Here is a 14,126-nt window from a genome sequence, read left to right on the forward strand (position 1 = left end):
ACACAGTCATCTTTAAAAAAAACTCTCTAACCCAGCTGGATAAAATGTGGCCAAAACCCAAATTGTGTTTAAAGTACTTCCATATATTTTAACTAAATTAACAATAAAGACTTCACAAGTCCATTGTATCCTTGGTGTATTAATTACATGAACTACATGTCTTGCGTGGAGCTTTTCAAAGCAGTAACGCCAAAGCATCAACTATTAACCAAACTAAGTGTGTCCTAATACACATGGTTATTACTTTTGGACAGCATACACCTGTCACTCACCACACGTGACAATGCACGGACGACCAGTAGTGGATTACCCCTGGCGGGATCTCCAAGCTCGGATTTCTCCATCATGGCTAAAGCTGCCACCAGGCATACGTCATCAAACTGAAAAAGGCATTGATATTAACATGTTCTTGTCCGTGGCTCAGTCTTGTTCTGAAGGACAGTTTGGCCGTATAAAGGGAAACCCTATTAAATGTTGACGGGGTTTCCTAGCTTTGAGCTGATGGCGCGTCTGTCAGTCCGTCTGTCAGTCCGTCCTGTTCCGTCTGTCTGTCAGTCCGTCGTCCGTCAACATTTGCTTTTAATCGTACTAGTAAAAAATTCAAATTTGGTCAGAACGATCCTTGGGGGAAGGGGAACAGATTTTGCTTAAATGATTATGTTGTATAAACAATCCCTGGGGTCTGTACACACTCCTAGGGAGTCTGGACTTCGTTTCTGGGTTTCTGTCTTTAAAGCAGTTAAGATCGTCACCCGATAACCATATATAGCATTGTTCGACATCAACAAATAAACCGATTAACAAATTGAACATGAGCTTTATTTTGATATTTGGACAAATCCAACCAGGTTAGCGAGACAGACCCTCTGGGCCTGTTGTTTGGATAAGCATGGGATAAAACAATATCATTTAATTTACCTGCATGATTACACCACGTGATTATATATAAACCAGCATCAAGTGTACAGATCTGAACCACCTGCAGTAAGTACTCTATACAGACCGGAAACGATTACCGACCAAAACAGTACTCTACACATACCGGAAATGGGCCGGTTCCTACCTAAATAAATGCTCGTGCACTACACAAGGTGGTCTATCTTCGATCATAGCCAACGTTTGTAGTTCATGGGCATCATTTAGAGTAATTGTGTTGACGACGTGTTGAATGGACTTTTGTGAAGAAGTAGATTTTATTGTTAAGCAAAGAACCATCTTAAGAGCCTTGGTATACACTTAATATAGATTAGGCTAACGGAGGATCGCTTCCCATTTTGGAGATTGCTGTCATTTTGGAGGTCAAAAACAGTTTTGGCCTGACGCTCGCTCGCCATTACGAGACAAGTTTATGCGTGACAGCCTCCATGAAAGTCTTGCGTCAGGTCTGGTATATAATACAACACGCATTAAGTATGTACACCGAGGGAGCAATAAACGACTCCAGGAACAGTCAAGCGGCCAACATAATAGCAGGCACGCCGTCACTGACGAGGGCGGCAGATTTAATTGATAAAAGAATCATGTCATGGGGATCCACAGATAAACGCGGGAATGTAAAAGGAAGAAAAGGAAATTGCATTGCCGATATATCGTAGATACTGAACAAGGCGCCAATAATGGAGTAAAACCCAGGGAAATAGCTTACTGAGTTGAGATAAGGTGATATTGATTTTAGTTGTGAAGGGTCGTGTGTTAGAGGGAGCGAGATGTGATATTTAGGCCCGACAGAAAAAAAATACTATGAATCTTTAAAACAGTGATAAGGTTGGTGTCATATTCAAACTCAGTCAATGGTACGTAGTTTCCCCCCTCTTTACAGTCCACTATCCACCAATGAAAGACTTGTGTATACAAGATGGCATTTAATACATCAGATGTCGGTGTAGGGCACTTTAAGTAATGCTAGCTGTACTGTACCGAAAGGTCGTCCTTACTTTATATCAAAATTCAATCCCTAGCTTATTATGACCAACCTGGGCGAAATTCCATGGACGGACACAGAACTTCCGGACGGTTCCCATCCATATCCTTCCGGTCTCGTTTACCACGTACTCCTGTCTCAAGTTCTCGTCGTCCAGGAAAACTGGATCGTCTGCAATCAACACAAGGAGTAAAATGGCGGATCTGACGGATCCGGTGAGTTCCGTGAGATAAGTAATGATCGGAAACAGATGACTTTTATTACAGAAGCAAAATTATTAAAATTACTAAACTGACCCATGCTGTCATCAAGATGACGTTAGGGGTAGTAGACTAATATCTGTATTAGCCCCGTAACGGATGCCTTTTTGCTGCATTAAACAGTTTACCTGGGCACCATGGGTTGAAAATGACGTAGATATCGTCGGGATGACTGTAGCGACACGTCTCTACAGTACCGTCGTTCTCTTTGTGTGTCGTGTCGATAAATAGCTGGTATCGTCCGACAATTGCGTCACTTCCGGAACAGACTTTAATGTTGACCTTTTTGTCTTCGACGCCGAGGATCTGATAGCCCCACCTTGCCGGAGTTATCTCTCGGGTCTTGGTAACTGGTACGACAGTCCCTTTACTCTGGAGAGGCTGACGCCCTGTAAGAATGATGTTGATAATGTTAATATGTTTCACACCTTGTTTAACTAACTCTTATAAAATTATTTTGAAAAGTAATCAAAAGATTTGTTTCTGCGAATAAAAGAAATGTGTCTCGCCATACTTACAGAAATGTTGCATATGTTTCGGGTGTCATTAATGTGCATGTATATGTGCAAAGTTATGCCATTACAATATTTATTAGCCAATTATCATTAGATGGTGGGTTATTCAAATCGTCCGAGGTCTGTCCGTCGTCTGTTCATATAAATCCTTCAAAAGCATAAGGATACTTCTCAAACTTCACATGAAGGCTTTAGTCCTAAGTGGTACCAATTCAATTCTGTGTGTGATTGGGAAAACAAAAAGGCCGACAGGCAGCCACCTTGGATTTTGGCAGTTAAAAGATTGTTATCACTTTTCCTTCAGAAGTGCAGAAAGGATATTTCTAAAACTTGATATGTGATGTTTAGGCCTCTTTTGGTACCTATTTGTACCGAATCAATTTTGAATTGTGCCGAATCAATTTTAAGTCTGATCTGGAAAACAAAATGACCGACAGACCTTGGATTTTGACGGTTAGACTTCACTATCGCCATTTCCCAGGGAGTTTTTCTTCGATCTTTCTAAGACTCTTTTTTCATCAAATTACGAATGGGAGAAGGGGAAAGAATAAAAAAAAGTCATTGAATTAATAAGGGTCTTTAAATCGTGGGCCTTAAGATCACGGTCATTAAATTGTGGGCCTTAAGATCACTCTTGGATCTCGTGTAAGAAGGCATAATTAAAGATCTCGTAGAGCTTCGTAGTAGTAAGGTTCGACTGTGACGATACAGATTATCTGTCTATCTCCTACAGAACGTTGTCTGTTCCTAGATTTCGTCTCGCCAACTGTTATATAGTCAGTGTCAGTATTTTGTACAGGGATGGGAGCCGATACTAGATATGGGCTAATTCTCTAGTAGGGACACATTTACTCTAGGGTCGACTCAAAAACTTCTCCGCCAAATTAGATTCACCGCGACACACGAGACCAACTATTCAAGAATGTTTGCAGTATATGTAAAATATAGCTGTCCAAATCAGCCTGTCCTGTGATCACGGATGGTATCCCTCCTTAAAGGAAACAGACACACTGTCCTGTGGTCACGGATGATATCTCTCCGTAAAGGAAACAGACTCACTGTCCTGTGGTCACGGATGGTATCTCTCCGTAAAGGAAACAGACACACACTGTCCTGTGGTCACGGATGATATATCTCTGTAAAGGAAACAGACACACACTGTCCTGTGGCCACGGATGATACCTCTCCGTAAAGGAAATAGACACACTTTCCTGTGGTCACGGATGATATATCTCCGTAAAGGAAACAGACACACACTGTCCTGTGATCACGGATGGTATCTCTCCGTAAAGGAAAGAGACACACTGTCCTGTGGTCACGGATGATACCTCTCCGTAAAGGAAACAGACACACACTGTCCTGTGGTCACGGATGATATCTCTCCGTAAAGGAAATAGACACACATTGTCCTGTGATCACGGATGGTATCTCTCCGTAAAGGAAACAGACACACTGTCCTGTGGTCACGGATGATACCTCTCCGTAAAGGAAACAGACACACTGTCCTGTGGTCACGGATGATATATCTCTGTAAAGGAAACAGACACAAACTGTCCTGTGGTCACGGATGATATATCTCCGTAAAGGAAACAGACACACTGTCCTGTGGTCACGGATGATATCTCTCAGTAAAGGAAACAGACACACTGTCCTGTGGTCACGGATGATATATCTCCGTAAAGGAAACAGACACACTGTCCTGTGGTCACGGATGATATATCTCCGTAAAGGAAACAGACACAAACTGTCCTGTGGTCACGGATGATATATCTCCGTAAAGGAAACAGACACACACTGGCCTGTGGTCACGGATGATATATCTCCGTAAAGGAAACAGACACACACTGTCCTGTGGTCACGGATGATATATCTCCGTAAAGGAAACAGACACAAACTGTCCTGTGGTCACGGATGATATATCTCTGTAAAGGAAACGGACACATGTCGCGCTTAATATCCGTTTAATTATTTGTAGACAAAATAACAATTAACATTAATCCTATTGTTTGAATTGTAATTTCCTCGTCTCTACATCCTACACTCGATATTACTTACATTCTCTTTTGAATTTTATTAGAAGAGGTTGTTGTTGGGCCGTAAAGGAATGTGTTCAAGCTTTATTTCGCGGCGAACAGCCAGACTTCGGTGCCAGTGCGTAGACTTTTCCATCACGAAGATAACTTATAGAATTAATTGCATGTTGTTTACGCTGTCGTGAAAGATGTTAAACAGACTGTTCTAAATTATGTTTATCTTACGCGTGTATCGTGTGTATAATGTTGATTAATTATAGTAAATAAGACAGTTAATCGCCTAGTGTGTTAAAGGTGTGAGTGATGTGATTTGAAACATAATACACACCTATCACTTATCTATAAACACTGGGCAGTGGAGACGTCCCTTGTCCTCACCTGACTTTTGTTTAGTCATGACCATTCGGCCCCTTATAGGGCCAGTCATACATAGGAACTCGTTAATCTTGATTACCATACTAAGCTTTCTATACTGGCTGTAGAATACATATCCTTATTGGGGGTGGCTCTCCGTGCCATAATAAAGATGATTGAATTGTAATATTACGACTTTATATTTGTATTTTAAATTACGATCTATATATATATATATATATATACGTATGATATGTATGCTAGCTGAAATTGCTCGTCACCATTTATACATGTATGTTAGCTGTAATTTATCTTGAGAGTTGATTTTGTCAGTATTACAATTAGTATTGGAGTTGATTTTGTTTGTATTGTTGTTTTTATGTGTGCATTTTGCGTTTTGTATGGTTAATATCTTCCCAGGTTTACAAGTTTTATTTCCCCACGCGCGACGAGTCGCCGAGAGTACAGCTGTATATAGGGGTCTGTCTGTACGTAATATATTTGTCCGGAGCATACCGTTCAAACCATGCATGATAATTTCATCAAAATTATATTACACATCAAGACCACATCGAGGCAGGGTGCAGTGTGCAAGAACCGTAACTTTTGATTCTGTTTTCACAGAGTTAATCCCCTTTAAAAAAATATTTACCTTGTCCGGAGCATAACTTTCAAACCATGCATGATAATTTCATCAAACTTATTACACATCAAGACCACATCGAGGCGGAGTTCAGTGTGTAAGAACGTAACTCTTGCTTTCGTTTTCACACAGTATTTCAATACTACTCTGACCACTCAGCTAAATATGGAGCAGTACATTAAAAGATACCACAACCAATATCTATTTCAGGAGTATAAATACAAATGTAGTTGAGTATCAGTTTGTTGTTAATAAAACACATCACATTCCACTTGTGTCAGCCTGTTCAATTCATAATTCACGTTCATCGTCAGGGTTCGCCGCGAGGGATTATAGTATCTTTCCGCGATGCCTTGGTGTTCATCCGTCGCCCGTCAACTCCACACTAACCAGTCATGAACTACTGAGCCGCCGCGTTCAACCATTTGTGGGATGGAGAAGGGGGGGGGGGGGGGGGGCCGATTTTTGTTCAACGCTTCTCCGTCCTCTCCCAAACACAGGGGCCTGAGGGGCGCAATAGGGGAAACATAGTAAGTTTATTTTAAAGTCCTGCTGCTTCTGTAGGAATGAATGTATGAGGTACATATTTGGTCTGAAGCATCTTTGGGTGATGGTCATTTTTGACATTCTTTCGAGGACGTTACTCGGAAAGACTCGGCCATTTCCATAGCCAAACAACCTAACAATACTTCTCGTTCTGGACTCTATTTGCTGTATTATCGTATAAATCCGGTGAAATTGCAATAAGCTGATATCACGGGAAGGTTGAAAAGTCGCATCATTGATGCAAATGAGCGCGAGCCCAGTAAACATGAGCCGAACTAACGTTTCCTTGATTAATAGTAATTAGCATCGGTCCATAGCTGATTAACTCTCTTTTCAATTCGAAGTAATTTACCGAATCTCAACTGATGTATTATGTGATTTAGCTGGCTGATTTAACGTTGTTTATCAATTCCAAACGTCCGCCGAACATGGACTTTGCATTAGCGATGATATACAGCATGTCAGCTAGTCGGCGAAGGGTCAGGTGGTGTAACATGTCCCGGACTCTGGGGTTTCACGATGGCGCTTTTTCGTCTAAAACTTCGGACATTGATAGATAACAAGCACATCGAACAACGAGAGCATTACGTGACCATAGATGTATATGACATTGGCTCTAAACCAATTATAATGCCATATGGAATCTCTATTCAGTGTTTAATACACAATCTTTTGACGGGGAAGAAACTAACGACTACAGTATTCTAATCTAACCAACAAATAACCTCAATATTAGAAGCCCTTGGTTTTTATAGTATTTACTCAGGAATGACAGAACTATCGATGTCAAGTTTTGACTGAGTGGGATTGATAGAATTATTATGGTGATTTCATTTACTTTATTGTTGATTGTAAGGTGTCCTGTATGTACATCCAGACAGTGGACGGGTAGACAGGTGTCTTGTCTGTACATCAAGGCAGTGGACGGGTAGACAGGTGTCCTGTCTGTACATCAAGACAGTGGACGGGTAGACAGGTGTCCTGTCTGTACATCAAGGCAGTGGACGGGTAGACAGATGTCCTGTCTGTACAACAAGACAGTGGACGGGTAGACTGGTGTCCTGTCTGTACAACAAGACAGTGGACGGGTAGACAGGTGTCCTGTCTGTACATCAAGACAGTGGACGGGTAGACAGGTGTCCTGTCTGTACATCAAGACAGTGGACGGGTAGACATGTGTCCTGTCTGTACATCAAGACAGTGGACGGGTAGACAGGTGTCCTGTCTGTACATAAAGACAGTGGACGGGTAGACAGGTGTCCTGTCTGTACATCAAGGCAGTGGACGGGTAGACATGTGTCCTGTCTGTACATCAAGACAGTGGACGGGTAGACAGGTGTCCTGTCTGTACATCAAGACAGTGGACGGGTAGACATGTGTCCTGTCTGTACATCAAGACAGTGGACGGGTAGACAGGTGTCCTGTCTGTACATCAAGACAGTAGACGGGTAGACAGGTGTCCTGTCTGTACATCAAGGCAGTGGACGGGTAGACAGGTGTCCTGTCTGTACATCAAGGCAGTGGACGGGTAGACAGGTGTCCTGTCTGTACATCAAGACAGTGGACGGGTAGACATGTGTCCTGTCTGTATATCAAGGCAGTGGACGGGTAGACAGGTGTCCTGTCTGTACATCAAGACAGTGGACGGGTAGACAGGTGACCTGTCTGTACATCAAGACAGTGGACGGGTAGACAGGTGTCCTGTCTGTACATCAAGACAGTGGACGGGTCATGTTACATTATTATAACAGTCATTTTGATGTTAGGAGAGCGTAATTTACCATCTTGGATTGCTCCATTAATACATATGTGCAGCTTGAATTTCAGGTTATTTGGGAGTATGCGACTTTAGATAATTTAATAATAAAAAATTAATTTTGTCTTTATAACAATGACTGCGGATCTGGCTAACAACAATAGGAATATACCTGCTCACTTTTAATTAATTACAAAATACAACTTGTAATAGTTACCTGTTACAAACTTGAGAACAATGTTGTCAGTAGATTCGTTGAATGATCTGTCGAAGGTGATGCTGATGTCGAAGGTTTGTCCCCTCCTCAGTATCAGGTTAGGGATCTCGTAGGCACTCGTACGATGTACATTCCTGTTGAACGTGCGCTGGAGGTCAACACATTTTGGCTTCAGCTGGGTATCTACCGAATTAAAAAAAGACATTGACTGTTTCTTAATTGAATGTTAGATGAGTACTATTAATTATGTATCAAGTGATAACTGACTACATTAGCTATCCTATATACAAGTACGTCCGTGTTCTAAAGATATACAATGGAAAACACATTTCTTCTTCCTCCGCATACTGCGACAGATCTCAAAGGTTGGAGTGCATTTGTCGCAGATTTTTGGTGTCTTTGGATGTGGCATTTGTAAATTACATGTTTACACAAATATGATTGATGATATAGATCTCGATAACATTAAAAACAAGATAAAGTCCAAATTGAAATTAATAGTTAATTTGTCTACCATTCTGTACAATTATCGTTGTATGTATTTTGATAGCGCAACTTTCTGTTGACCGTTGGTAATTAGATGGGGTGCACGCCGGGTCGTTATACCGTGAAGTACACCTTGTAATTAATTCATTCCCCGAACACCAACTCTGGTAAAGACAAAGGAAGGTGTTTATGTAGGAAGTTCTTTGAAGTTTAGTTATAGTCTGTTTCAATATGGAATACCAACTCAGGTAAAAAAAAAAATAGGGTCAGCTCAGGTATATGAATCAGATATAGTTTTCTAAATTCAAAGCACTATCATATAGAATATTTTACAAGTAGTCATGAAATGAAAATATTATATCAATAAATATCATAGACATATATCTATATATGTCTCTGTAAATATATACATAACTTATGATAAATAAAAAAATCAAATTTTCAAAGCACTATGCCTAACCAGAGACCTATATACTAGTATATAGGTCTCTGGCCTAACTATATATTTTGCTATTGATAATGACAATATCAGATTAAATATACAAATAAAAAAAATTTAATTAGAAATTGTTTTCTAAATTCAAAGCACCACTTTTAGATGTTAACTATTAATTATGACAATATCTGTTGTTTTCACCATTCCGTGTATGATAAACAAAAAAATATTTCTATTAACTAAACCTGAAACAGACACCCACAAGAATATTATTCTACAAGAACTGATCTATAAAGTAGTTATATGATAATCTAAACAAATATGGAAAAAGGCAATATATGTATAGCTATTTGAAGAAAACCTGTACTAATTTAACCTGAAACAGATACAACTTTACAAGAATATTACAATAGTTCTGCAGTAACTGATCTATATTGTGTTATGTAATAACAAATAGAAACAATACAATACAAATGTACATGTATAGCTATTCTAAGTAAGATAAAATATAAACAAAAACTGTTACTACTAACTAAATATAAACATGAAACATATATAACGTTTAAAGAATATTATAATAATTCTACAATAAATTAATTACCTACATAAATCTGAAAAACGTAAAAAGTCTAACTAAAATTGCTTTACAGTGAAAAAGTATGAATTTAAGATTCCGTAAATGTTGATAATCAGATATATATTTATACCATAAATGAAAAATGATACCAGGCTGATTTTGCTGAAATAATATAAAAGAATGTAAATTAAACAATCGCATGAAAGTTTGTTTTTTTTTTTTTAATATTTACACTAAATCTGAAAACAAGCACAAATTAAATCAATACGACACAAAATTTAACAAAATGTTAAAGTTTGATCAAACTTTTTAGAGAAAATATGATTCAAAAGTATCCAACGATACAATTGTTTTACAATTCAAGATTCAGTAAGTACATACATTGTATGTATGCCGAGATGTTGATTATTCAAATATCAAAGCAAATATGATGATTTTCCAAAGTGTGCTTCAGTCCCATACACTATTTCTGAAAGAGATTGGCAATCATTAATACATTATACAATACAATAATATTTTATTAGCAGCTAATGATGATTTACATGTGTTCTAACACTGAAGATATTTCTGTAACAGACTATAACTCCCTATCTACACACCTTAACTCCTATGTAAACACCACACCCTAACCAGAGTGGGTGTTGGGAAGACCCCGTTGGCCGTAATCGTCCCCTTCAGATTTATTGCCCCTGTTAGAGAGGTATAAAAAAAAATCGCCTTTCAAACCCAACTCCGCCGTAGCCGGTCCCAACCCCGTGTTGAGAAAGGAGGAGGGGAGCACCAACTGACAACATCTAACAGTCACCCCGGACTAATGTTCTAACCTAGAGTCGCGAGTAGAGGTTGTAACCTAAATCGAGACTTTAAACCAGCAACATCAACATCATCAATCCCATTATCTTAGTTTGGGCTCCTGCGATGTCCATGTCTTTATTACATAAGGTCAACATTTACTCGTCTAGTTGTTTTCTAAGTGTTAGGCCTATGTGTATCAACCTTCAGACCTGCTAAGGCCTACTGCGAGCACTCCTGCAGGTTTCTGTATATAAAGGGGTGAGATGTCACGATGTCATTTGTATGCTGATGTTGCTGAATAAAGATAGCCTGGAATTGTACTACGATGTTGAATTGTGTATTCTCGACGACCCACTCTACTTTTTCTCTCAACTCGGGTATTGTGGCGGGTGTTTGACGCTATCTCGAAGACACATACCGGGGGCATTACCGATCAACTACACGCGAAGCCTTCTAGTTGTAGATGAGCGCGAGACTTGCCAAACGCCATTTCTCTCAATATTATAAAGTAGAAGGCCTGCAATTGTATCTACTGTGATAAGTGGACATCTAGTGTTCAAACTAGCAACACAAAGTATTGTTATTGTTAGGACAGGCTTTCGAGAGACCCGGATGTTGGATGTGAGTAGCAGTGGCGCAAAGGACAATAATTCCGGCGATGACGGGTTAGTAACAGCCCGGCTAGCTCAGTCGGTAGAGCACGAGACTCTTAATCTCGGGGTCGTGGGTTCGAGCCCCACGTTGGGCGGTATATTTTTTTTTTTATTTCCAATTTTATTTTTGCGTTTTCGGGCTCTCGTTTTGGTTAATACGAATCCATATTCCGTATTTTAAATCATTTTTTTTGCCAGAGTCTATATCATTTTGAATAGATTTTTTTTTTCGCGTCCACAACAATATTATGATTTTGCGTTGACCACACTAATTAGAAATCAGTTGTTATATACAAACTTTGCCGGTGCGATAACGTCATCTGTTGTTATTAGTTTATAACATTTCTAGCTTTACCTATGATAACAACTCGTTTGCATACTGCTCATTTAACTGTTACATGCTGCCATAATCTCACTGTCAGTTCTCACATGCTACCATTGTCTCTCTGTTTCTATTAAATTCACTGCCGACCACTATACATTCAGGTAATAAGAAGAGTGCGTTACTTCTAGCTGTTTGGTGGAATGATGTACAATAAGTTTCCTTTGTTTTAAACACCTTTTCATTATTTCAGATCCTCATGGTGGGTTAATTTGGTTGGTGAAGACCAACTCTTGAAGTAAGTATTACATGACTGTCAGGCAGTCAAATAAATCACCAGAAAGTGATCAACCAATGAGATGAATGTCACAAAATACTGAAATAGTAAACAGAACGAGGCCATTGTGTGAGAGATAAGTTAGAACTGGACATTGGTACAATTCTTACCAGTAACCACTCACGTTCAGTCCTTCTGATGAGACTCAATGTCCTGTGTGAGAACTGTCCATCTTATGGTTGGTCGGCCAAGAGCGGCACGATGACGCCTACACGGCTGTTATTGTTAGGTCACTCTTACGAACTAGGAAAGTTTAGATGGACATTAAGATATAAAATAAAAAGAAAATCCCTCCTCGAACCTCATTATCATAATCGCCATCATCATAAATGAGTACAACTGTTGAATAACAAACATTTCAAGGGGTCGCAGATAACACACAAAGAGTAGTTGGCAATTGGTTTTTTTTGTGATCATTCAATTTTATGAATTGTCTGTCAAATTATTGTTTTAAGAAATAATAAACTTGCTAATTATTTGTTGTGGTTAACAATCAATTGTATGTCATCTGTATCTGTACACCTTTCTGAAACTGCAGGTTTTGTACATTAATTAGCAACATTTCACTTTAGGTCATACCTTAAACCACAACCTGATATTGTGAAAAGTATACACGTTGACACAATACAGGTCTATTTATCCTCAGAATAGCTTTTCTATTGTGGTAGAAATAGGTCACACCAACTCGTAGTTGTAGTTATTTTCCAAAGTTACTCGCAAATGTTCGTTGTGTAACCTCTATCGATTTATTTGCCGCCATAATGCATTTCCTAACTAAGTCTATTTATCCTTAAACCACACCCTGATATTGTGAAAAGTATACACATGGACACAATACAGGTCTATTTATCCTTAAACCACAACCTGATATTGTGAAAAGTACACACATGGACACAATACAGGTCTATTTATCCTTAAACCACAACCTGATATTGTGAAAAGTACACACATGGACACAATACAGGTCTATTTATCCTTAAACCACAACCTGATATTGTGAAAAGTACACACGTTGACACAATACAGGTCTATTTATCCTTAAACCACAACCTGATATTGTGAAAAGTACACACATTGACACAATACATGTCTATTTATCCTTAAACCGCACCCTGATATTGTGAAAAGTATACACGTTGACACAATACAGGTCTATTTATCCTTAAACCGCACCCTGATATTGTGAAAAGTATACACGTTGACACAAAAATGTACACACATTGACACAATACAGGTCTATTTATCCTTAAACCGCACCCTGATATTGTGAAAGTACACACATTGACACAATACAGGTCTATTTATCCTTAAACCGCACCCTGATATTGTGAAAGTACACACATTGACACAATACAGGTCTATTTATCCTTAAACCACACCCTGATATTGTGAAAAGTATACACATGGACACAATACAGGTCTATTTATCCTCAGAATAGCTTTTCTGTTGTGGTAGAAATAGGTCACACCAACTCGTAGTTGTAGTCATTTTCCAAAGTTACTCGCTAATGTTCGTTGTGTAACCTCTATCGATTTATTTGCCGCCATAATGCATTTCCCAACTTAGTCTTAAATTATATGTATTCAGTTAATCTGAAACCTTTAAAGACAGATGGCTTATACTATGATGTTTGTCAATAAATTCCCCCCTAAATTCTGAGTGTGTAGGACGTGTAAATAGAAAGTGAAATCCATCCTCAGTCTGATTTTGGTCACAGTTATATCAATATCTACTGTTAACGGCAATATTTCTACTTCTGCCTGTTTCTATAGCAAGAATATATGCAGATAAACGCAGTTTAGTGGTTCATTCTCACTTAGCCAACATTCTGAAATTTAGCTGTATTACCTGACCAACATGTCAAAATTTACACCTGAGTGAGTTTCAGCTATAGTCTGTTCTTACTTTTCATAAAAGAAAACATGAAAATGACAAGTTGAATATGACTTATGTGATAAAGATTTAAATTCAATGATAAATATTTAAATGAATTTATGTAGGCTACTTATCATAAATCTTAGATGTTTGCGGTAACATACCCAATTTTATTTAATCGAGATATATTATGAAACCTAGCTTCATATCTAATTTCAAGTTTAAATTGTAATTTTAATGATAGATGTATTAACAAGTACAATTGTCTTTAATCGCTGTTACTTAAATCTGTGTGTACGTATTTATTTATTTATTTTATTTTAAAAAAAAAATACGAAAAGAAACCAAATTAAATCTATTCCGTTTCGTACCAGTTCTTATAAAATTATATCAAACTAG

General features: G+C 38.6%; 1 protein-coding gene and 1 non-coding gene across 3 annotated transcripts in view; one reads left to right on the forward strand and one right to left on the reverse strand.

The window, feature by feature from the left end:
* The window catches only part of LOC117337493 (protein-glutamine gamma-glutamyltransferase K-like), a 79,104-nt gene that overhangs the window by 18,190 nt on the left and 46,788 nt on the right, over positions 1–14,126 (reverse strand). For both annotated transcript variants that reach the window (XM_033898498.1, XM_033898499.1), the window contains 4 exons: positions 8,246–8,428; positions 2,310–2,570; positions 1,974–2,092; positions 273–380 (listed from right to left, as the gene is read on the reverse strand). In XM_033898498.1, the coding sequence (XP_033754389.1) occupies positions 273–380; positions 1,974–2,092; positions 2,310–2,570; positions 8,246–8,428 (671 nt within the window). The remainder of the gene's footprint in view (positions 1–272; positions 381–1,973; positions 2,093–2,309; positions 2,571–8,245; positions 8,429–14,126) is intronic.
* Positions 11,215–11,287, forward strand: Trnak-cuu. Its single transcript has one exon. It is a non-coding gene; the product is annotated as a tRNA-Lys (tRNA).

This window comes from Pecten maximus, chromosome 11, assembly GCF_902652985.1.
Source record: "Pecten maximus chromosome 11, xPecMax1.1, whole genome shotgun sequence".
NCBI classification, from domain to species: domain Eukaryota; kingdom Metazoa; phylum Mollusca; class Bivalvia; order Pectinida; family Pectinidae; genus Pecten; species Pecten maximus.